Raw genomic sequence first — 24,611 nt, 5'->3', positions numbered from 1 at the left:
TTAACAAGCATTTCTTGAGCATTCCTATCTGAGAAAGCACTGTGCCAGATGCTGGAGGCTGGAGAAGGAAGAACACCACAAAGTTGAATCAGGCATTATCACGACCTTCACAGGAGATTATAATGAAGAGGGAGAGACCCATGAAGGTCTGGACCAGAAAAAGAGGGTTGAAAGGGATGATGCTGAGTGAAGGCAGATTCCAAACGGGACCACAGGTGTTGGGATGCCTGCGGCTCCAACACGGCCCCACGGACAGGGCAGAGGACTCTCCCCAGGTCCGCGTGGCACATTTCATAGGACATCTAGCTCTGCCAACACATGCAGTGTGTGCTGTGTGTTCCTTACATGTACTCATGTCACTGTGGACTCTCATGTGTCCCCAGCTGTTAGTCAACACTTGTTTCACATTACAATTAATAGCACATTCATTAAAGAGAAATGACCTTTCATTTTAAAAAGAAACACGCTCGAACCAGCAATCTTAGGAAATATAGAAAAGCACAAAGAAAAAAAAAATACATAACCCCATAACCCAAAGAAATTCACTACTAACATTTTGGTATACGCCCTTTCCATACTGTTTTGGATCCTGCCTTTTTTCCCCTTTAATGTATCATGAACATTTTCTTATGACAATAATGTCTCCCCTACCGACAACATGATTTTTAATGGCTGTATTGCAGTCCATCATAGGATGTACTGTATTTTATTAAACCAATCCCATGTAATTAGACTTTTAGGTTATTTCCAACGACTTGATGTTCTAGGAGCTATATTGGCTTATTTCTTTAGAATAAATTTTTGGAAGTAAAACTTCTGGGCCTAGGGCTCTGTGCATTTTCAAGATTTTTGAAAAATAACATTCACTGTTTATAAACACACAGTGATACATGTTCGCTGTATACAGTTTAGAAATAAAAGCATGTCAAAATATTTTGGTGAAGAAATTATAGTTTTTTTCTGTGTACACATACACATATGTTTCAAAAAATGGGAGCTTACCATATATATTTTATAACTTCATATTTTCGCTTGATAAAGTAGGAACATTTTTCCATAACCATTAAATATTCTTCTATAAGCATCACTTTTAATTCCATTGTATGGTGGTAGCTTAGATATTTAGCCCATTTCCAAAGTTGTGCTTTGATAAACAAGTTTGCACAGACATTCTTAAACATCTTTATGTACATTTATTTTCTGAAAGTATATTTAAAGTTGGATTGCTAAGTCAAAGGACATTTATAATTAAGGCTTTTATTACACGTGTTCCTAATTTCTCTCTGAGAAAATTGTACCAAGCAGTGTGTGACCACTTCCTATACTTTTTGCTCGACACTGAGTATTTTCACTTATTGTTGCCCAATCCTTGCCAGCATGATAAATTCCCACTGATCTTTTAAGACATAATTAAAATATCACCTCCTCTAGGAGGCTTTCCTTGATTTCCAGCCTCATTTCCAGGTATAGTTATTGCTCCTTCCACTGTAGGCTCATAACATCATTTTTGTTCCTCATTTTTGATGCTTACTACTCAGTAGTCAAATCACTTATTTAAATATTGTCTTCCCACTTAGTCTGTGTGCTTCGTGGAGGCAAGGGTGATATTATTCACTGCTGTAGTCCTGGTGCCTGGCTGTGTCTGGAACACTCTAGGCAACAATACAATATTTGCTAGATGAATGTATAGATTACTGTCAGAACTTCCCATGTTTCCTACAGAAAATGCTGCAAGCTTGTTTTAAGATTTTAATTCTTGATATCGTGTGCTGTATAAGAACCCATAAGCATTAAACAAAAGTAGGAAATGTCCAGGATTTTTAACGTATAATCTAGTAGGAAGTGTTTATCAGTAATCTTTATAGAAGAGCAAACAAAGTATACATTTTCAAATTTTGTCTTTTTCTTTCAGAATCCTTGACAAAAAAAGCTCTACCAGATATTTATAAACAAGAAAGTCTTGAGATTATAAATAGCTTTCACTTTAAAGGGTAATTGCTCATTAATTTACACAAGCATATTTTGTTTTGTATTGTCAAAAATATACATATGCATCTCACCTTTTCATGCAAATAATCTAGATCTACAAGTTCCAACCAAATAGGATATGGGGAAACTTAAAAATATAGTTATGTTATACTAATGTTATAACACTTTGTAATCCTTCCAATGGTGTAAGGTATCAATAATTCCACTCTTATTATAAACAACCCAAAAGATGACCATCTTTGTACATATATCTTGCTCTTGCTAGAACTCTCCTGATAATGGAAGGAAATGCATTTGTTTATTTTAACATGGGCCAGACTAATTAGGATGCCTGTCAAAATCTTCCTGTCCCATATTATTCTTGAAACCTTGATAAGTTCATTTGTTTCAAAGCAAGGGAAACAGAGATGATAAAAACAAAAGGAACCATCATAGCCTATGGGAAGCTCTACAGGTCAAATGGCTCAGGCTCTTCAATCTTCTGGAGCTTTGGAAGGACTGGATATAGCATCTGTGAGGTTGTCGTCTATCATTGAAATATTTTTTTCTGCAAACTCAGCACCCCTGTAAGTGATGAACTGATTTTGTTTTAAATGATTTATCTAGACGACATTCAAACACTTGGACATTACAGCTCACAGTATAAGTGCATTCATTTTATGTTTGAAATTCTTTCTTTTTTAATGTCTGTTTTCATTCTTATAGTGATTGCAGATCAGAATTCAGAGCAGAACATTAATATCATATTCAATAACTTCTGTTTTTTTTTCTAGATTCTTTCTTGTTTTGATGGCCATAAACATAAGCATTATCAAGATTTACAGAACACTAGGAACTTATTATAAAGCTCTTCCCAAAACGCTCTCTTTCCAAACAACCATTTGCAGTGATGACCACAAGTAGTGTGATAAGAAAACTAAACGAGCGAAGAGTTTATGGCCATTCAGAATGGACCATTAGGGTCAACACAGAAAAGAGCAACTACTGCTTATTGCTTTTTAAAACTGTTTAAACACGTATTTTCCAAAGTGATCACTAAATAGTAAGCTAATGGAACACTCTTTCAATTTAAGTCAAGAGACTAAAAGACCAGAAAATAAATCATGGTTTTCAGATTGGGATTCCAATCAATCTGTATCTTAATTTTTTCTTCTTTTTAAAAAAATCTTGCCCATGTAAAAATTTGTTATGTCTTGTAAATATCTTTTCATCTACATGTTGCCCTCTATCCCTTACTCTTCCTTATAATTTATCCATTGAAAAACTTAGGATGTCCAATTGATAGTTTCCCACTGTCCACATTTTGGTTATCGCCCACTCACAGGGCAGTTGGACATATTTTTCTGTCCTTCTTTTCTGCAAGTTGGCAGTTCTACCCAAAGGCCTGATGACTCATGTTTAATGTTGTGTGTGTGGATGGGTGGGTGCCTCGGTTTCTTAATTTACAAAATTGAAACACCTTTCTGGTAGTGACAACCTCCTCATGAGAACATGTCTCTCGCCAAGGACATTCTCCATCCCTCTCCAGAAGAGAAGAGGAGGAAACACAAGGAGAAGTGCCTGCTGCAGAGCCCCAACTCCTACTTTATGGACATGAAATGCCGAGGATGCTATAAAATCACCGCTGCCTTCAGCCATGCACAACTCGTAGTGTTGTGTGGTGGCTGCTCACTGTCCTCTGTCAGCCCACAGCAGGAAAAGCAAGGCTTACGGGAGGATGCTCCTTCAGAAGGAAGCAGCACTAAAAGCACTACGAATTAAGATGAGTGAGGACCCATCTCAATAAACACGTTTTGGATACAAAAAAATATTGAAACCCATACATAAAAAATTTTACAGCTCATTGGGATGTCTGTACTCATCACTGCAGAGAGCTGCAGGTGAAAAGTGACCATGGCGAGAATGTGGTCAGAGAACTCAGACCCTGCGATGGCTCAGCTTCCGTCTGGGTTCCAGCTCTGCTACATGTGGGATGTGTGTTCCCAGACAAATCTCAGGCTCAGTTTCCTCACGTGGCAGGCAAGCATACCTACCCCTCATTCACGAATTTGCTGTAAGGGGTAAATGGGATGATTCAAACAAGATTTTTAAACTGTAAAGTGTTATAAAAGTATACAGTTTTGTCTATGGCCATGCTACCCTGAACAAGCCCAAACCCCTCTGATCTCAGAACCTAAGCAGGGTTGGGCTGGTTAGTACTTGGATGGGAGACCACCTAGGAAGACCAGGTGCTGTAGGTGTAAAAAATAAAAAATAAGAATTCGTAAGCTGACAAGGTCCTTGCAGTCTGTGAGGTCAACCAAGGGTTCAGATTAGTGATAGCATTACTTATTAGTTGGGGGTTAAATGCTATTATAATAAAACATATTTTAATGTTTCGGGGCATTAATTTCTTGAGAGAGGTTAGACGTGGCACTGATCCAAAACAAAGAGACAGTCTACATGACTTCATGAATCCTTATAAAGAAATAAATGACAGCCTTCCAGCCCCACCCCAGAAACGTGTAGCCCTATGGCTCAGGAGCTCTGTGAGTTCTGTGGGATGAGAAGCCTTGTAAGCTTCCACCATACACAAACATCACAGTACCATTTAAACAACTCACACTAAAGCCACTCATCAAAATGTCGAGTAATGATTTACAGCGGGTGGACACTGAAAAAAAAAAATGCTGATTTTTTTATTTACCTTTCAATCTGTGCAAATCCATTAACTATGGATTCTAATGCTCTTCTTCAAAGCACTTCCCTTCTTCCACTCCACATCCTGTTTCTCTGGGCTTCTCACATAAATTTACTTGAGGGCCCGCTGCCTACTTACCTGCCTCACATCTCCGACCTTCTCCTCAGCCACGGTCTATGCCTGAGCCTTCCTTTCGTCTCTCCCTTGCCTACCCGACTTCCATTTTACCCATCTTTCAAGTTTCTGAGATACACTTTCCAAGTTGTCTTGACACTACCTAGTTAAGAAAGAGTGGTTTTTCTAGAGCCGCACTCTCTACGTGGCAGCTACCAGCTCCATGTGGCTGTGTAAATGCATATTTAAGTTAACTAAAATTTTTTAATTAAAGGTATTTAGTTTCTCAGTCTCACTAGCCACATTTTCAAAGTGCTTGGTAGCTAAGAAAGGTAGAGGCCATTCTATTGGACAATGTAACTATTATAGCAGTGGTCCCCAATCTTTTTTGGCACCTTGGACCAGTGCTCGTATGAGAATCTAATGCCTGATGATCTGAGGTGGAGCTGAGGTGCTGACGAAGCTTTGCTCTTGCCCACCACTCACCTCCTGTTTTGTAGCCCGGTTCCTTACAGGCCACAGACTGCTACCAGTTCATGATCCGGGGGTTGGGGACTCCTGTATTATAGAACATTTCCATCATTGTAGAAAGTTCTATTGGACAGCACCGTGCTAGAATCCATTTCTTCTCCGTCTTCTCTACGGTCTTGGAAGACAATGTGGTATAATGAAGAGATATGAGCTTTGAAATTAGATGCCCTTTAACTTTTTAATTTTGGACTTAAAAGATGACTATATGAAATTGTGTAAATGTCTGGCACAACAGCTGCCAGAGGGTAGATGCTCAATTAATAGTAGCCATTATTAACACACTACTGCTTTCCCAAGTAACTCCAGAATCCCTAATTTTTCCTTTTAGCAGTATACATAAGTATTTGGAGGAGTAAGAGCAAATGTTACTTCCTTTTCTGTGAGGCAGAATCGCATACTGGAAAGATTATGGGCTTTGGATGGACAGAAACTTGTTCGAACCCTCCTCTGACACTTTATTAGCTGATGCCCTTGAGCAAATTAATCTTTCTGGTGCTCAGTTTCTTTATCTGTAAGATGGAAATAATAATACCTACACTGCACAGCAGTAATGATGATTATAGATAATATATGTAAAACACTATGTCTGGCATATGGTAGACATTCCATGAATTTATTATAGAAAGCGGGTAGTATTAATTCACCTTACAGAGTGCGGTATTCAGCATAGTTAGATGCTAAGTGATTGTCGCTGTTGGTAATGAAGGACAGGCTAGTAAATCTTTTATAGGATGGTGTTATGCATTGTTTAAACACTTTTCTCTAAACAGGTTTTCTCTGGTATCCCTAGAATGCAGCTAAACTAAGGTTTTTCTCTATGGTATATTATCGATTCCATTCATAAGGGTTCTCTTAAATTTATATGATATAGGGGGAAAATTGAGTATTCATGATTCATCAGACAGGCTTTAATTTACCATTACTCGGTAGTTTTTACTACTATAAAAGCACTTATGGAGTCGCATGCTGCATTGGAACTGCAAAGACTGGCATACAAAACTGTCACCATCACTGCCACCAACCAACGCTTTGGCTTAAAATTTTGCCTGGACAGCAACTCTGAAATTTCTGCCTTCAGAGCATAGTCCAAAAATCACAACTTTTTTTTTTTCTATTTTAAAACAGAGATGAAATTCGTGCATGAGAAATTGGAGAGTTAGGGGAAGAAGGGAAGCATTTTGCATCCTCAGACCCTCTTAGACGTTCATGCAGCCAGGAGAAGGGCAAATGAGAACTGAGTCTCTCTTGCTTCTAGTAGTTGGTACACCCTAAGTGACAGCACGTTTCAAGAAGTTGTTCTATTTGCTCGAGTTGCTTTGTTCCTTCATCTGCTAGAATGCTTGGGGGGCGGGGGGGGGGGCAGTGTCTTTCTAAAATATCCCTGGGGGAGGAAGTGGAGAGTAGTGAATCACCAATTTAGCATCCAGACATTCCCCAGAAAAAAAAAAAAAAGAGAGAGAGAGAGAGAGAGAAAGAGTGACCAAGTAACCAAATAAAGAGAGCTATGACTTCAATAACCGGGATTATCCCATGGCAAGGATTCTGTTACCGTTGAGCACGATTCCTTTATCTCTCAGAGACAATCAACCTTTAGCCAGAGGAGTGTAACCTTAAAACCTCATAACTCAATTTAACATAGTGTTAAAGTTTGGGGGAATATTTGTCAGTGCTGGAGCTGATATAATCAGTCTGAGGGACCCTGGAACAAAGAGCAGTGGGTGAAGAACATGTCACCTCGGTGCACATTTGTTTCCTTGATGAACAAGGAGCTATTAGCTGCAGAGAAAGCATTATCTAGGTGAAGAATGATGCCGATTGTTTTAGCTGCTTCTCCTGAAATTGTGGAGTAGAACATAGGGTCCCAGTGAGTTAAGGAGCAGTTTTTGTTACGGTGCTTTTAAAGATTTTTTTTTTTAAATTAAGTTTAATTTGGGAGGATATATAGACACATAGCTCTTCTTCAACAGCAACCAGAAATCAATTTGAGACATTGATCTCTTTTTAACCTCTGCTCTTAACTCATTAAATCAAAAAGTTTTAAAATATGCAATCTTATATATAAGACTTTTAAAGTCTAGTTGGGTTAAACATTAGCTCTTACACAAAATTCAAGAAGAACTAGTTAATAAAACATCTAAGAAAGGAGACAATATATTCACTGAACATGTGGCTTTTTGAAGGGATAGGTACTCTCTTCAAAATTTAATTCTCAATAAATTGTAAACTTTGTGAACTTCTATATAAAATATTATTTCTAAATTTATCTTCCCAATAAACTTGTTTAGCACTTTGAATCTCTTTATATTGTTTTAAGTTAATCATTTCATTTACTGACTCTAAGTGGAAATGTAATCTATAAGGCATTTTTTAAAATCACCTCATAATTTTAGTTTGCTTTTAAAAAACTACAAATATTTTTTAAATTACATTTATTATTTTAAAAAATGTTTCTCTAATTACACCATTCAGAATTTCATTAAATAATCACAGCTTTAAATAACTGATAACATTTATAAAAGAATAACAATATTAACTCTTCTCTGAATACAGGTTTTCTGGCTTTAGATGTAAAATTTTATTCTTACTTTTGCTGAATAGGCTTATTTTTAAGCATCTCTTTTTACATGTTCTTTGGATATGCTGGACTATGGCTTGATAATTTAAGTTAGCATCTTAGAAATCCAGAACTTTCCTATAACAAACTCATTAAAATATATTTCAGAATCCTTCTCAGACAACAACATAAAATATCTGCTTTTATCGTTTAAAAAATGACCAGCATATTTCACTTTAAAAGGATAGTAAAAGTTTCTTAATCAAATACTTCTCAGGGATTTTTTACCACATGGATTTACTGCAAACCTGCTGTATCTGCCAGGCCAGTAAACCTGCCAGCCCACCTCAGTCAATACCTCACATTGAGATGCCATGTTTTAAAAATCTTCCTGATCGGGTAAATATTATAGGATATATTCTCTTCTAACCCTGTAGATATAGCTTTCATAGAGACATTTATGAGAGCTAAAAGGATTGAGGGGAAAAATAAAATCTATACTGCTTTTTGGGTTTTTAAAAGTTTCTTTATTGGAATTTCAATAATTCATTTAGCAGAGTGTGCAAAAATTTCCCGGAAATCTTTTCTTAATTTTACACCTCTGTCATATATTGAAAATCATACCCAGCATGCTCTTAGATCACTTGGACAGAAAAACAGAGTATGTTAGAATTATTGGGAGTGATAACTTGGGTAAGAGTTTAAAAAACATTCTAACTGAATCAGACAGAACTCAGATTTTGCCTACTATATATAGGAAAAGTAAACTTAAAGTTGTGAAACTTTTTACCTAGGCCTGCCTGGCTTCTAGATCAGAATTTCTGTAAGTTCTGTGTAGTGATTCATACTGTAACAGTCATAACTGCAATATGTAGTATACCACACTGTTACAATCATAAGTGAACTGTAAAATGTGCTCTAATTACTAACTCAACTGTTAGAATTTACCAAATCACCACTTGTGCAATTCCAGTGGTTTCCCCTTAACTAAATTCTTCAAACAAACAAAAAGGATATAAGAAACAGTAAAAATGCTGAAAGAAGGTCACTGTCAGATAAAAAGTAAACATTCTAAAAGTTTATAAATTTATATGCCTTCACAAGTTAGACCCCATTTATTATTGCTAGATCTATTTAATGGGGTAACCTAGCTTTCCTAACCAAACTGGAATTAATATAGACTTTTCCAACATATGTTCTATATTTCTTTGCACCAAATCTGCAAAGCCATTAATGTATGTACTTTCCTCTCTCAATTAGATAAAGTTGGGATTTCTTATATAGCTGAAAAATGTTTTTCCACTGGTAAGGCAAGTTATATGTATTGTTTCTTAACGTGAAATAAAACATCTTTTTAAAAAGTTAATATAGTGTTAAATTATATTACAATTTGATAATTTATCTATGAAACAAATATAAAAGCAGTAAGAAGTCTTTTTTTTTTTTTAAGTAGGATTTAAACAAGTTAAAAAAGCAGTGGAAAGTTTTTGCTGTTTGGCCACTTTTTAATGTGTCTCATCCTAAAGGAAAGGGGAATTTTAACGAATTCCTGATTAAGGGGAAACATTTAAAAATAACACTATCAAATTTAAATAAATGTGGTAGTTCTGAAGACGCAAACATGCAAAAGATTCCACATGAGCTCGCTGAATTGCCCTTGTACTCCTTAGGAAAATTCAGAAAGATTCTTGGTTTAATAGCTGAAGGCATGTGCATGTGCAGAGCAAGGAAGCAAGGAAGAAAGAAGTAATCTGCCTTACTTTCAGTGATATGATGAAGAAAATAATAATAATAATTTATAATAAGACACTTAACAAGATCTCAGAAGTAGTTTCCTAGGAAAATCTCTTCTATCCCATACTCTAACAATTATGACACTTCAACAGATCCTCTTACACTCCCTTAAAACTACGAAAGTCAAACTTTGCAGACAATTTCTATATTATACTGTTATTAACTGTAACCATTCGAGAAATTGGTTATTATCATTTTCCTCATTTTAATGCTAAAATAAAGAATGCAAACACTTAAACTGGTTAATAAATTTGAATTAACATTGTTCCAAAATGAATCTTTTCCTCACAACCAAATAAAGACATACCTCTAAGTAAGAAGGCTACATTTCAGAGAGCTTTGTGTAAATACATATTCCTAATTTAAAATCAGTAGTTAAAGAAGGTATATCCAAGAGCAGTCACAGTTTTTTGCTGACCGAACCGACTGATATATACATCACAGCAAATAGCACAGGTATGATAACTAAGGGCTATTTTCTGCTCTTCACTCATATAATGATGTTCCAAAGTTTTTATGAAAGTCCACAATTTAGTTGGTTTCATGAAAAGTGTAGCCTTTTCATGAAAAAAATCTGATCCAGCATTTTCCTGAGAAACCAAACATAGATCAAGAAACTAGGGTATATAAGATTATCTAACCTGATTACAGATAAATCTCAAAAATGGTATGTCAAATCATTCTTTTTTAAAAGGTGTAAAAATCAGGCTATTCCTATGAAAATCCTAAATGCTTTGTTATTAAATTTCCTCTTCAGGTTTGTTAAATTTTGTCTTCACATGTTCAGAGGAATTTTAATACTAAAAATTAATAAATGGCTGAGATTAAAATTTTATTCACATATCTTAATGGAGAAGCACATAAAGTAAATTAATTTCCCTATTTTTTTTTAAAAAAATAATAATTATCATCTCTTCAAGTGGAGGAGAAAAAGAGAATCAGTCAAAATTACCAGTTTTTTACTTAATATTTAAATCATTACAATATTCTCATCCATTTCACATGTGACCAACCCCTTTTTATTTTGTTTTGCCATGCCTATGCCATTCTTCTCTTGCAATTCCTCAATTCATGTAACAGTCAATACTCCCTTTTGGAAAAAATTAATATTAAAAAGCATGGTCTCGAGTTTATTTCCAGAGTTTGCAGAATTACTAAATAGGACTCCATACTTTCATTAAAATGTGACTTGAGCATAAAGGCAATTTAGCTTAACCATTCTTGAAGTTTTTGTAGCAGCTTAAAAAAAAAATACTTGGGGACAATGTCTAATTTTAACCTTCTGGATTGTCATGTAAGGCATATTAAAATAGTCATTTTTCATTGGTTCTTTTCTATAGACCAACTATTCTAAAAGACAAGTGTTACTTTTAGTGGTCTTCTAGAAAAGCAAATAATTTTGTGCTACCTGTAGAAATTTTTTTCCATAGAAATACACATGAACTCATTTGCATGCCAGTTCAGTCTTCCCTTCAACTGTTTGCTACTTACTAGATCTTTATGAATATTTGAAAGGCATCTACCATGGAAGGAATGTTACAAGGATAAATTATAGTAAAATTAATGTTATAGGAGATACAGAATATCTGTTAAAATCTATTAGAAATGCTAACCATATCCATTTACAATGGCAAAGAACAAAAGTACCTGTAAGTTTGGTTTAAAATTCATATCCAAGACTGCCTTATTTATCTGTTTAGAAATAGAAAACCCTTAAGATCTGGTTTTATTTTATTTGTCCTCCTCTTGACTCGTGTAATAAGAATATACTGAAATGATGGTTGTAAGAAAGTAATATTCTTTGTTTTCAGGGCATTATAAAATAAAAGAACAGAAGTTTCTTAGATATAAGTGTGTGTACTTGGAAATAAATGAATAAATATATATTTTAAAATTCTTTAATTTATTTTTATGGGCTCGCATGTTGAGAACCTAAATATCTTAGTCTTCCTCTTCAACTAAAAAACAATCCAGTAAAACCTCAATGTAGTATTTTCTTTTACCACAAGAGGGGGCTAGAGAATTCTGATCGCGTCTAAGGTCTATAAAACCCTCTTAACTGCTACTTTATAGACATTCAATTACAACAGGCCATAATACATTAAGTCATTAAAATACACATATATTCCAACATATGCCAAAGCAAGCACTACAATGGTATGCCCGCCAGATGATCGCAACACCAACATCAAATAAACACTTAGGCATCTTCTACTGGTTTATATGAGATTTTACACTTTAGCACTTCCCTCCCCAAAAGGCAGCTCTTCTGGTTAGGTGATCCCCTTGGAATGGAAAATATCAAGGAGTGTTATAAAATACCCAAGGACTGGAGAGTATGACAGGGGCAGAGTGAGGTAAGGATTAAGAGAACTGAAATTTATGTAGTTTGGAAAAGTGAAGACTCTGGGGATAAATGTTCGCCGTCTTTAAACACCTTCTAAAGGTAACAATATAAATGAATTAGGGGAATTATTCAGTCTCGGAAGATGGTATAGAAAAGAGCAATGGCCTGAAACTAAGGAAGGAAAAGTTTAGGTTAGACATGAAGAATAAATTAGTAATAATAGTTGGGCGGGAAGGATGTCCTGCAAAGGAAGGATACAAAGCACAATCGCTGTATTTGATAATTAATTAAATGAGATATTAGTAAGAATGATGGGAATTCATTAGAAAGGCTAGATTAGATAACTCAAGTGATTTTTTTCCTCTAAGCTGTGACAATCTCTAGGCCCAACTATGTTCTTGGGTATTCATAAATGTCTTTCAATGACGATAATGATCATTTATAGAGAGGAGCACTCATGAACCCAGTTAACCCTATGTTTCATTAATTAAAATAAAATCTCAAGTATTATTATGAAAAAAAAATTATAAAATTAACCACCACAACAACGATGTTTGTCTTTCGGAGCATTCCATTAAAATATACTATACTATATAAGCTATATCATAACAGTGTACAGAAATGGGTTTACAAATTGGATAAGGCTTCTATAAGTGAAATTTTTCCATGAAGGAACAACTCCCCTGTAAATTCCAATTTTACAAGTCAGAGAAACCACTCTGTATAATCTTTCTTTTTCCACTAGACTAGTGTATCTGGGCTTAAGCTACTTAGGGCACAACATAAAAATGTCTTTCATTTAAAGTCAGAAAGGGAATATAGAGCATAAGTGTAATCTAGTTTGTGAACTCAACAATCTTTTCCTAGTAGACCACAATATTCTTACTGAACAAGTGGTTCAGCATTGTTTTAAACAGCACTATTAATATTTACCTTTTATTTGAAAACTTAGAGTTCTAAGATAGGCTAAAAGAATTTATGGCTATACAAAAAAATCGCCAAAGCATGAAGAGTTGAAAATATATAGAGAGTATAAATATTCACATATAATTTACATAAATTAAGTATATGTATCTATATTCTTGGCCCAAAAAACTCTTCAACAAAATTCTTTCATATTTAAATGAATATTAAACTGTGAAGTAAAAAATGGTCAACAGTGTTAGAGCTTGAGGAAGGATGGTCTGGTGGTTAAAATCACACCTAAGAATTCAGAACTCTAGAACTTTAGACATCACTGCTCCAGGTAAGGTAGTAACTCTCAGGTAATCCAGTGTTTATCTATCAGGCAGCTCTATGTTTAATTACAACCCATTTATAGATTCTAAGAACAAGATAATTTAATACAGCATGTAAGATATTCTAATAAACAAAGATGTATAACCCCTCCCCCCTCTGTATCAATCAGATAAATATATTACATTAGAAACCAAAACATTGCATATCATTTTATCACCACTGTAATGATCACACTAACACCTTCAATAATCATATACAAAAACTTTCACATTACAATTAAACTTGTTGACTAGTTTAGAATTTGGAGAAAAACAAGGAATACTTGATGCAGTATGAAAAAGCTTCATCTCATCTGCCAAGTCACTCACTTAAAAATCAACTATTTGCTCTTTTAAAAGGCCACTGTTATTTCACTATTAATTGTAGTGGAAGCTCAATAAATGTTTGACCTTTCAAAGAATGAACTTTTTGCTCATACTCCCAGTCTGGAAAAGACATCTAAAAACACTTTGGCCACAGTACAGTCCAAATATTATCTTGACTTTCTTCCAAACTGCTGCAAATCCAACCAATAGGTTTTATTCTGCAAACTCGGTCCCGATAATCAGCAGTTGATTATGTACCATGCACTTTGTTGTGGGAGTGTTTAATCTTCACACTAAGATTATTTACTCATTAGATTATTTACCCACTAAGGAATTAGACCTTATTCCTCTTTGTATCCTTCAAACAGCCTATAAACTCATGAGCATTCCATACAGCTATTCAATAACTAACTCTTCAATGGCAGTATATTAAAATCCATAACATAGACAAAAAGGCCAAAAAAGATAACTAATTAATTCCATGTCAAATAAATTCTGGGATTTATTTTATGTTACTCATAACTTTAATTGTTAGCATTTATGGAGCCCTTTGAAATGTTTTATAAAACGTACTGCTCCCAAATGATTCTGGGAAGAGGATAAGAGCATACATAGATAGGCCAGAGAGACACAGAAGAACTTGACTGAGACTTTTGAGAAATAGATTAAGAGCCACGATCTGGCCTCCTGCAAAGCTGTCTAGGTCCGCCCTGAAAAAGCATGCTGAGATTACGCAGGTGAAGCAAGGTATGAGGTATATCGTATCGGTGGGGGAAGCCACTTCTAGGGAGGTGGTCTTGGTTTCTGCACTGGCTGTTGTGCTAGCCATAGGGCCTGGGCACTTAGCCTCTAAAATTTAGTTTCCTCTTTGAAATTAGAGATTAGTTTAGGTGATTACCAAGTCTCTTCCAGCTCTAAAATGGGATGATTCTATGTAAAAACTTGGGTTAAATTTGCAAAGAGTTTGTTTGAGTGAAAGAAGCATTATGGAAGATATCCAGCCATCAACACATGCGAGAGTGCTTTACCGGGCACTAAGCAGAAGGTTAGAGTTTAAACATGCACCAACAGCCCAACATGCTGGGCTGCAGAATGAAAAATGGGTAGTTCATAGACAGATAATTGTTATTGTTTTTTTATTCTTCACAAAACATGTATAATCCTTGGTAATCATTTGTTTAAGTTATATAAATTACTGTCAACTTTGAAACCCAGTTTGTCATCTTCATCTGTGATTTATACCAGACTATATAAACGACATGATGTCTTCGATCTAATAAAACATTCATCTTCATGAAAGAGGCCACTGCAATCCTGAGTGACAGCTTACTTACCCTTATCACAGTTAACTCAACATTGAGTCCTTAATTTCTCACAATGATCTGAAATCTGATGTACTCACCTGAAGCCAATAGAAACTTTTTCAGAAATCTACCATGCTCACGAAAGTATGTGTTTTACAGTAGAATTCATTCTTTCACCCCAAAACACAGAATGGAAACAAGTTTTGTGTTCTTCCACAATGTGCACTCTAAACACACACACATAACTCCCATTAGGGTTGACAGGAGTCATGTGCCTTTATTAAAGAAAAATATATCTCTGAGCAATAAACATGAAAGCAACTGTCTGAAGACTAAAAAAAATGAGATAAATGCTTGTTTGAATATATGTACGTATGCACATATGCTTATTTCTTTATTTATATGTGGAGAGATTATCTTGAATCACTTTCATTATTTTCATATCAGAATAAAAAGGAACTAAAAACTTTATGTTCACATAGTTTATGTCATTAAAACATACACACACACACACACACGAAGAAAGTACTGGGCTTGACTCCACCAGTGTGAAGGAAGCAAATGGCTCACTGTTTTTAGGCCATTAACTCTTTTAACCTACTAGGTACCAGTGACTTTAACAGGTCTGTGGGTGCTATAAGTTGACTTAGATGGAAAAACTAGCTTAATAAGTGAAAGTTCTAGAGATTGGATTCCAGCTAAGTAGGGGGAAACTTTTTTAAACAATCAGAACTCTGTATGAGTATCTAATAACATGACCTTGAAAATATAAAACAAAACATGGAAAAATGGATAAATCTACCATTTTAAATTGTAGATTTTAATACAATCCTTTCAGCAGATGAAAGAAAAGCTAGGATATAAAAGAGCTGAAGAAAACTATTTACAAGTATAAAGATATTATGAGTGTATTCAGTAAATATTTTGGGGGCACACATAGCCCATAACCATAAACTGATCATTACCAGGCCACAAAAGAAGTCTCAGTTAAGTCCAAAGACTAGATAATATAGACTATGTTCTTAGACTATAATGTAATAAAATTAGAATTCTGCAGGTTTAATAATCCCTAGAAGCGAAAACAAAATAAATTAAAAACAAAACCAGGAAAAGAACTACAACATACACAAATGCTTCTAAATAACCCATAGGTTAAAAAGGATATCATAAAAGAAATTACAAAATATTTAAAATTGAATTATGAATTATAATAAAAGTAATACATGTGAAAGTTTATAAGAATCAGTTAAAGTAGAATTTAGAGGATAATTTTTAGCTTTGAATACATTTATTTTTTAAATGAACATTATATTCACTAAAATAAAAGCAATAAAGAGAATAATATGTAAAGTCCTTAAGGGCAAGTGTTTCAAGGACAAATATCCAGCTAATCAGGGTTCTTCAAAAAGCAGTAGCTTTGGAATCTATTGGAATTTAATCCTCACCCCCACCCCCATAGATTAGATATGTCATCCTTGGCCAAGTCACTGAATTTCTATAAACCTCCATTTCTTTACCTGTAAAATGGGAATAACATCATTTTTTTCCTCTGAGCTAGTTTGAGAATTAAATGAGATAATTCATGAAAAGCACTTAGTACAGAATAGTAAGTGCTCAAAAAATGAGTCCTCTTACTAGATGACAAACATTAATTCCAGCAACAAAAATCTAATCAATAAATTAAACTTTCATTTTTATTTCACAATAGTAGAATAGTTTTAAAAAATATTCTTCCTCCCATTAGGAAAAATATTAAAACAATATGTTCTTCCTATTATTATTACAGGAATAAAACACAATGATCAACAAAAGCTAGTCTACTCTTATTCATAATATTAAATCCACAACTACTATTCAGAACCAAATGAAAGTAGAGAAATGTGAAAAAGAAAAATGCTAAAAATAAAGCCATAAAAATCTGATTCTCTTCATTTTCAAAATATTCTGTGTTTTTCAATGTACCTTTTAGAAAAGGCATGAAGTCAAAAATGGCCGCTATTGGTACTTTGACAGGTCTGTGATTTCTTTTAAATTAGGTAGCATATAATAAATTGATCAATAACAGGCTCTTCAGTTATTTATTATTACTCTTCTCTAAAGATGGTTGCAAGTCTTCTCCAGTTCTATTTTTCACTTTGCTGGAGAATAAGAACCTTCTCTAACCTTCAAAATCCTGATGTAAAAATAACCTTTAGAAACATTCTTTCTCACTTCTTTCCAGATGTATCTGTCCAATATCCATTCATTCTTTTTTCCTTAATTAGAAATGTAAAAATATATAGCACATAATAAACAATACATTATTACAGATTTTAGGTTTCCTCTCCTAAAAAATAATTTTTTCTTTTTCCTCCAGAAGGAGTCACTATACCCTGTTTATAGAATGATCACTTTCCCTAACCCTTCTTTTAAAAAATGTATGTATATGTACATAGGACTTCTTCATTATACTAATAAAAAAATAAGTTTACAGACACATTAAAATCCATTGTACATTTTGAAAATCTATTGTATATATTTGAAAGCAATCAGATCTTGAGCTTCATAGCTGACTGACTCTTATAAAGTTACTGTATTTAGCATTTCATTCTAAATTTTTTTTCCTTCAAAATGGTAGGAACTGTGCCTCCCTAGGTTTGGAAATCTAGATGTCATTACTTGTTAGCAAGTTTTCATTCCCAATGGTGAGGCTATGTGCTTGTTCGTGGGTGTCTCTCTCCTGCTGTTCTTGGACTGAGGGCGTTTACAAAGGAGAAGGAGAAGAAATTGTGAGTAGGTAACAACATGCTCTCATTTTTATGCATGGTTTAGCCTGTAACCTTGATTTTCATTTTTTGCTGTACACCTGGCCAAGTTTCTATATTCTTCTAGATCTCTTTGTAGTTTTCACAAAAGCATGCCACAAACACGACACGCACCGTGGTTATTGCTTTTCATCACTGAAGTTACGGGTGGATGGGTCAGACCATGTGTCCTTTTATAATTGTACGTTTAGGACATTACTCTGGCTGGAGGTAGAAGGCAGCAAAGCTGAAATATTTGAACAGTGACCTTTCATTATCTAATAAAGATAAAATTCCCAAAGCCTAAAATAATATTACTACCAAGGAAGTTAAAGAACATCTTTTCTTCCTGAAGGACAGCCTTAGCTATCTCACCAACAACTGAAGACACTGACTTTATATTTATTTGTCTACTTATTAGAAGTGTGTTTTCCCAAAGAGGGTAAGCTCCATGACAGCAGGGACTGTGTCTGACTTTTTACTGCATATTTCACTTACAGCTTAGTACAGTGCCTTGTTACTACCTTATAATCTCTGAATAAGTATTTGTTAAAATAATGAATAAGTAGTCTGTCAAGTGTTACTATTCTCTCTAATGGTAAAATCTAGCTAAGCAGGCTATAAAGTTTGCTTAAAATTTTAACATCTTCCTAACCTCTTTAATTTTGCAGGAAATGTATATATCTTTATTTTTTCAGAGGAAAGAAACAAACATTTATTGTGCTCATTATGCATCACACACACACATTCCAGATTTGGTGCTTTATGGACACTCATATTTAAACATTATCTCATCATCCTACAATCAAATTTTTAACACATAAACAAGTCTATTCTTATCTCTACCACTGTTATTGTCACTTTGGGAATTCTTTTAACTTGTATGCACAGGACTAAAAATATAAATCTATTAAGGAAGAATTTCCTATTAAAAACACAGTTAACTCCTCTCTTATGGGGAACCATTATAGAACAAAAATTCCCACTTCGGAATTTTCCAGATAATAGATTTACCTCTTTTGACATCGATTTTTTAAAAAAATTTCAGCTTCTTAATAAAAATATTTTTAAACATACAATGTGTACCTGTATGGTCTTAACCAAAGTGTTTGGAACATGAATCGCTTTTTTTGAATAACTCAGACAAGGACAGTTGTAAGGAGAGTAGAGTGGTCAAGAGCAGAGGTCTAGAACCAGACTGTGTAAGTATAAATCCTGGCGCTACTACTTACTAGCTGTGGGATCTTAGATAAGTTACCTTCCCTTGGTCTCAGTTTCCTTATCTGCAAAACGAAGACAATTCTAACATCTACCTCTTAGGGCTATTCTGAGGATTAAATGGTGATTTGTACAAACTGCTTAGGACATAGATACAAGGCACATAGTAAGTGCTCAACAAATGTTAGCTAAAAGGTTTTACTTTATTAAGCTCTTAAAGGTGAGCTTGGGCCATTTCTCTTTACAATACAATACTGACCCAGACTGCTATGATTTTTTTAATTCTATATAAATTTTGTCTTATTTATAGATTCTGCTTCCTATATAAATTTTTAATTGTTTTCCTGTTTCTTACCTCAATGTTATTTTATTATACCTCAATTGACGCCTTTACAATACCCCTTCTTCCAATTTTACGCTTCCCTCTACTGTTAGCTGTGAAATCAAAATGTTGTCATGGTTAGAAACTTCTAAGACGAGGAATCCCCAGTGAGGGCCTCTGGAGCTCTCCCAAGAATAAGGTATACAAGTGTTAACACAGGACTGAAGAACATCTATGTCTACTTATTGCTCTTTCTGGTTTACTTACTGTGTTTTCAGCTATGTTTGGTAAAGTTGGAAATACCAAATAAGTGACTTAAGGATTAATGAAGGACTATTGTTCTAATTCTGTCAAGCACTAGATTAATGAAAAACAAATGAAAGTCTTTTAAAAAATGTTTTGCACTGTTAATTTTCTACAATTATTAATCAGCTACCAATGTAATTATTAAGCTCTCAAGCCAGTGTTTTTAGTGTAATACCTGAACCAATATACAGATCTCACGTTACCAATATACAGATCTCACAATTTCTAAAACTTGGGTATTACTAATTGTGCTAGTACACAAGTTCAAGCAAAAGAAAATACTTCCGTGTGACAGAATCCATAGCTCGCCTGTGGAGGTTATCAATTCGATGAAGGGAAAAACTATAAATTGCCAAAAGGGCTAAACAGAATAAGAATTAATGGATAAATTAAAAAGAGAAGAAAACATAGGGGTTAAGAACCCTTAGAAAGTGCCAGACTCATAGGGAAATTTGGAAGAAAAATAAATCAAAAGATTACAGACTATTAAAGAGAAAAAAGGAATAATTTACCAACTTTATTCTTAATCCCTAAGTGAATAATATGCTTCCAATTTAGAACGCAGTTTAGTAGCATCTCTACCTTTCTTCCCCATTGCAAAGGCACAAGAGAGACTTTGATAAGATAACCGTGTGCATCAATGATCAAACCTTCTGTTCAAGTGGCCAGATGCCAGAAGAGGCACAGTAAACTCCCACCCCTGGGATATCTGAGTCTGAGCCAGCAACTGGCAGCCACGAGGCCAAAATTTTTATATTCATGTATTGTAAAAATTCATGTATATTTTGCATTCTACCTTATCACATTCCAGTGTTTTTTTAAAATATAAAATATTTATAACAGTTGAATTATTTAACTCTTCTTATTCTCAAATCTTCAAGGTAAATTGACGCTCCAGATTTGTCATGTTGTTCTTGTAACTTACCTTAAACAACACCAATATGATCAGGGGTATGTGAGAAGCATGGGTAAAAATGACACCTTACTATAATATGATAAGCTCATAAATTTAAAATCATCCACAATAAATCAATAATCCAATAATCATTAAATGAAAGATCTAATTCTCATCCAACTCAGTGAAGCTAAGAAATTTCAAAGAATGGTAAATTAGGCTCTGGAATCTTAAAATGCCCTCTTAGCTTTTGAGCTACAGTTATTATAAAAAGATCAATAATGATGCCTTCCTGCTCCAATATAGAATTCGTGTTTTCCTAAATACATTAACCAGAAGTATTGAATTACCCAGGAGGATCAGCACCTCAATGAAACAAATAGTTGTCCTTTGTAAACTAGTGATTACCAATACAGAGAATCCACTGAAGACTGCTTGATTGAAATGACAAAGGGCAATGACACCAGGACAAAAAGTAATAAAGTATGATGACCTAAAATCCAGAAAGAGGACACTCACCCTCATCTTGATAATCTGACAAAAAAGGTGCATCTGATGTGAGAAAAGAGCCATGAGTTCCACTGTGATTATCATCGGAGCTGTCCTGTCCAAGGTAATTTTCAGCTTGGTCTCCCCCTGAAGGACAAAAGAGAAAAATAAGGTCATATTTTGGGCATCTTTATAAAGGTCTTTGTATATTTCTTTTGCTATTCACAAACATACGCAAAAAAAGATACAGCTTTTACTTGATGGATATGGCCATTATCTATTAACATATGCAAAACAGGTAAGTTAAAAAACCAACTTACCTGGAAATTTTCCCCTCAACTAACTCTCTAACTAGAATTTAGAAACTGTTAGCTTAGAGTGAGGTGACCTCTTATCACCAGAGAGAAATTTCTCCATCATACTTAAAATGAAAACATAGCTGTATAAATATGTATGACTCTTTCTCTTTGTATTCCAAATGAAATAGAATAAATTACAAAAAGGATTAAACTTCTATATGTAATATGATGTACCAAATTTAATATTTTTTCCTGTTCTGAAAAATAAGAGAAGTAAAAATAGAGATAATCTAGACTTTGCTGGATTCTATTCCAATTTCAATCACTACTTGTTTTATAATCTTAAGAAAGTTCTCTGCTTATAATTCTAGTTTACAGCCTAGGCAACCGACCTCTCAGGAATTCTAAAAGCCCTAAGAAGGTAATATTTGTTCTGTAAAATGGCTTTGATGAAAGGTAATGTATATACAATACTGAATTATGCAATTAAAACAATGCTAATCTCTTTTGGGTATTTTCAACATACATTGGATTGTATTTTGTAGAAGTGGGCCATGCTATTATAATACTTTAAAAGGTTCAGATGGAAGATGTTAGCTCATTCAGAAACCGGAAGAAAAGGCTCTGCATTGTAAATGGCTTTCCTTAAAATCCCCCAAACAGAGGTACAGTCTGCTGATAAAAGGACACCAACAGCTGCTCAGTTCATTTCACAAACATGAAAAGGGGATTTTCAACTGAATTTAATATTATCTCAAATACTAATTTCCAAAGGAAATCACCAATGTTAATCTCAGTAAACACTGTAGAGTTTTGGCCCTGGATTTCAACTAGGGAGCAGTGAAACCAAACAACCTACATAGAATCTGTATTGCCTCACTTTAAAGGTTTATTTCCTACAATTAAACTAGAAGGATAGGGAGGATATAAAATTATAAAGAGAATGGCTGTAGCCTTCTCTTTCTATAAATTAGAAATCTAGATTCTTCTATGATCAATGGTAGGCGAATGTCTATAACTGAGTCGAACACCTGCAGATATAGAACTTTAGAAATAAACTGTGGATTTTATTGTGGAGAAGAAAAATTTAAAAACAAAACAAAACACTTCACAGAACAGTTGTTGGCCAGAAGAAATGCTCTCCTTTATTAGGTTACTGATCAGGATACAAAGCTTATAGTTATGCTTAAAGTATCACTGTAAAATTTGCAGTATAACCAGAAAAATTCTCAAATACTAGACTCAGGGTCAAAGTATTCAAACTTTGCAGCATTGCAAAACCACTAAAATTATATTATCAACATGATCTAAATGGACTGCCTGCCAGGAGACATGAAAGTAAGCTGTAAAGTTAAAGCGATTTTAAAAATTTGAGCCAAACCAAAATCTATTTATTAAAAAAAGTAGTTTGAGTTGCCACACAAAATTTAACATTTGTAGAATATACTAAACATTATATTTCAATATCTAGACTCAGTTTCCTGCTTGTTTCGGGAATTTGACAAATCTACTCTTACACATTCTAGCATGCCAGGTTTTGTTTTTTTGTTTTTTAAATAAGCAAATCAGCATAGGCTTTGCTTTGTTTTGCTCTTTTTTAATGAGCTTTTTATCTTGGAACAATTTTAGATTTATTGTAAGTATTTTAAAGATAGTACCGAGAGTTCCTGTACACCCTTCATACAGTTTTTCCCAGTCAACTTCATACACAACTAGGGTACATTTGTCAAAGCCAAAAAATTAACACTGGTACGTCACTGTTAACTAAATGACAGACTTCATTTGGATTTCCCCAATTTTTCCACTGATTTTTTTTCTTGTTCCAGGAGCTACTCCAATTACATTCAGACCTTGCATTTTTAAAACCTCACCCAAAATATGTACATGGATTTGGGATTTGGTTTTCTAACTTCAGATGGAAATCACACTTCCACGTAGTAACCCAAAGTGGGCTTTTAACAGCCAAATACGAGACCATGCCTCCATATAGCCTTTAGCAACGAAGGTACACAATTCAATGCAGCAAAAAGAGCTGAGGTCAGTACTAAAAGTGGTTGCGGTGGGGGAAACATTTGCAAATATGTTTTACATCCAAGCATAATTAGTTCCTGATGATGGAAATGTTGCTATAAGTGTCTTCAGTGTCATATCAAGTGGCCCAACTCTCTTGGGCACATACTGAAAAAAAACCTTTAACACTATCTGAATAGACACTCCCGTGTAATTAAAATGATTACAACTACTTAGGATGCATGGGTGAAAAGTTTTATAGAAGAACCAGCAATTACTGTGGTCGTTTTGGATTTGCTTAAGTTTAGAACATCATTTTTCCTTACAACATAACTGCGAGTGATCTCTGGATTCATCTACAGCTCCGACGGTCACAGTTCCAAGTGGCCACTACTATAGTCCAGAGGGATCAGACATAAATGATCACAAACTATAGTGACAGACATTTCCACTCAGCAGCTCCACAATTAGGGCTCAGAATTCCATCTACTTAGTGTGGCTTTCTCACAGGCAAGAACCCTTGCCACTAGAGACACACTTTCCCATTGCAACTCGCTCAGAATCAATATATTTCTATACAGATATATATTCTAACACACAATATCTCCATTAACCACATCCACTGCCTCCAGTCCCTTCTCTTTGTATTTCTAAACAAGATTTTGGGGAACTATATCAAGGGTTCACCTGCTATTAGCTAGTAATTTGCTCCTCTATCCTAAGTGTCATAAGAATTGGGCGCTAGATACGCTCCTTAGTATATTCAGTGTCAGGTTCTCCACTGTGTATTGTGCTGAGGGGCCTATAAGAGGAATATTTCTCTACTGTTCTTTCCTGAGAGTCAAACTCAATTTCATTCATGCTCTGCAGAGTGATAAGTTGGGAATTTCGGAGAGTTGGGGCAGAAAGATAAAGCAGCTTTGTGTCAGGTGTAAGGTAATTATTTGCTAGGGTTTCTGTGCTATTTGTTTTTATTCCCTGTGTTTTCATTAACAGTTAATGAGTTTTCCCCCCTTAATTCTAAAACAATAGCTTGGCCACTAGAAGTTGGCTTTTTATGCCATAGATTCAACCAGCTGTGGCTGCTCCATAAACTTTATGGAGAAGTGAATTAAACTGCTAAAAACTTTCCTTTCCTAATTTAATTCTAAATAAAATGGGAAAAAATGAACCATGATGATGTTCCCCTTGTAACTATTTTGACTCACAGCAAACCCATCTGATCCTGAACTTGCAGGTACTATTTAGGGACAACAACAGGCCATAATGACAATTTTGCCAAAGAAATGAGAAAGAAATGAAAAAAGACAGAAGGCAGTTTAACCATTAAAAAAAAAATGAGACTAACAAATAACAGATGAAATAAATATAT

At 34.5% G+C, this 24,611-nt stretch overlaps 1 protein-coding gene and 2 pseudogenes across 2 annotated transcripts in view; 2 read left to right on the top strand and 1 right to left on the bottom strand.

The window, feature by feature from the left end:
* SKAP1 (src kinase associated phosphoprotein 1) overlaps positions 1 to 24,611 on the bottom strand; it is a 244,345-nt gene that overhangs the window by 161,076 nt on the left and 58,658 nt on the right. For both annotated transcript variants that reach the window (XM_016164621.2, XM_016164622.2), the window contains exon 4: positions 20,961 to 21,077. In XM_016164621.2, the coding sequence (XP_016020107.2) occupies positions 20,961 to 21,077 (117 nt within the window). The remainder of the gene's footprint in view (positions 1 to 20,960; positions 21,078 to 24,611) is intronic.
* On the top strand, positions 3,481 to 3,734 carry LOC107520640 (annotated as a pseudogene).
* On the top strand, positions 4,112 to 4,229 carry LOC118604131 (annotated as a pseudogene).

This window comes from Rousettus aegyptiacus, unplaced genomic scaffold, assembly GCF_014176215.1.
Source record: "Rousettus aegyptiacus isolate mRouAeg1 unplaced genomic scaffold, mRouAeg1.p scaffold_m13_p_6, whole genome shotgun sequence".
Lineage (NCBI taxonomy): Eukaryota > Metazoa > Chordata > Mammalia > Chiroptera > Pteropodidae > Rousettus > Rousettus aegyptiacus.
The sequence above is the reverse complement of the archived record's forward strand: the minus strand, read 5'-3'. Positions and strand labels throughout refer to the sequence as shown.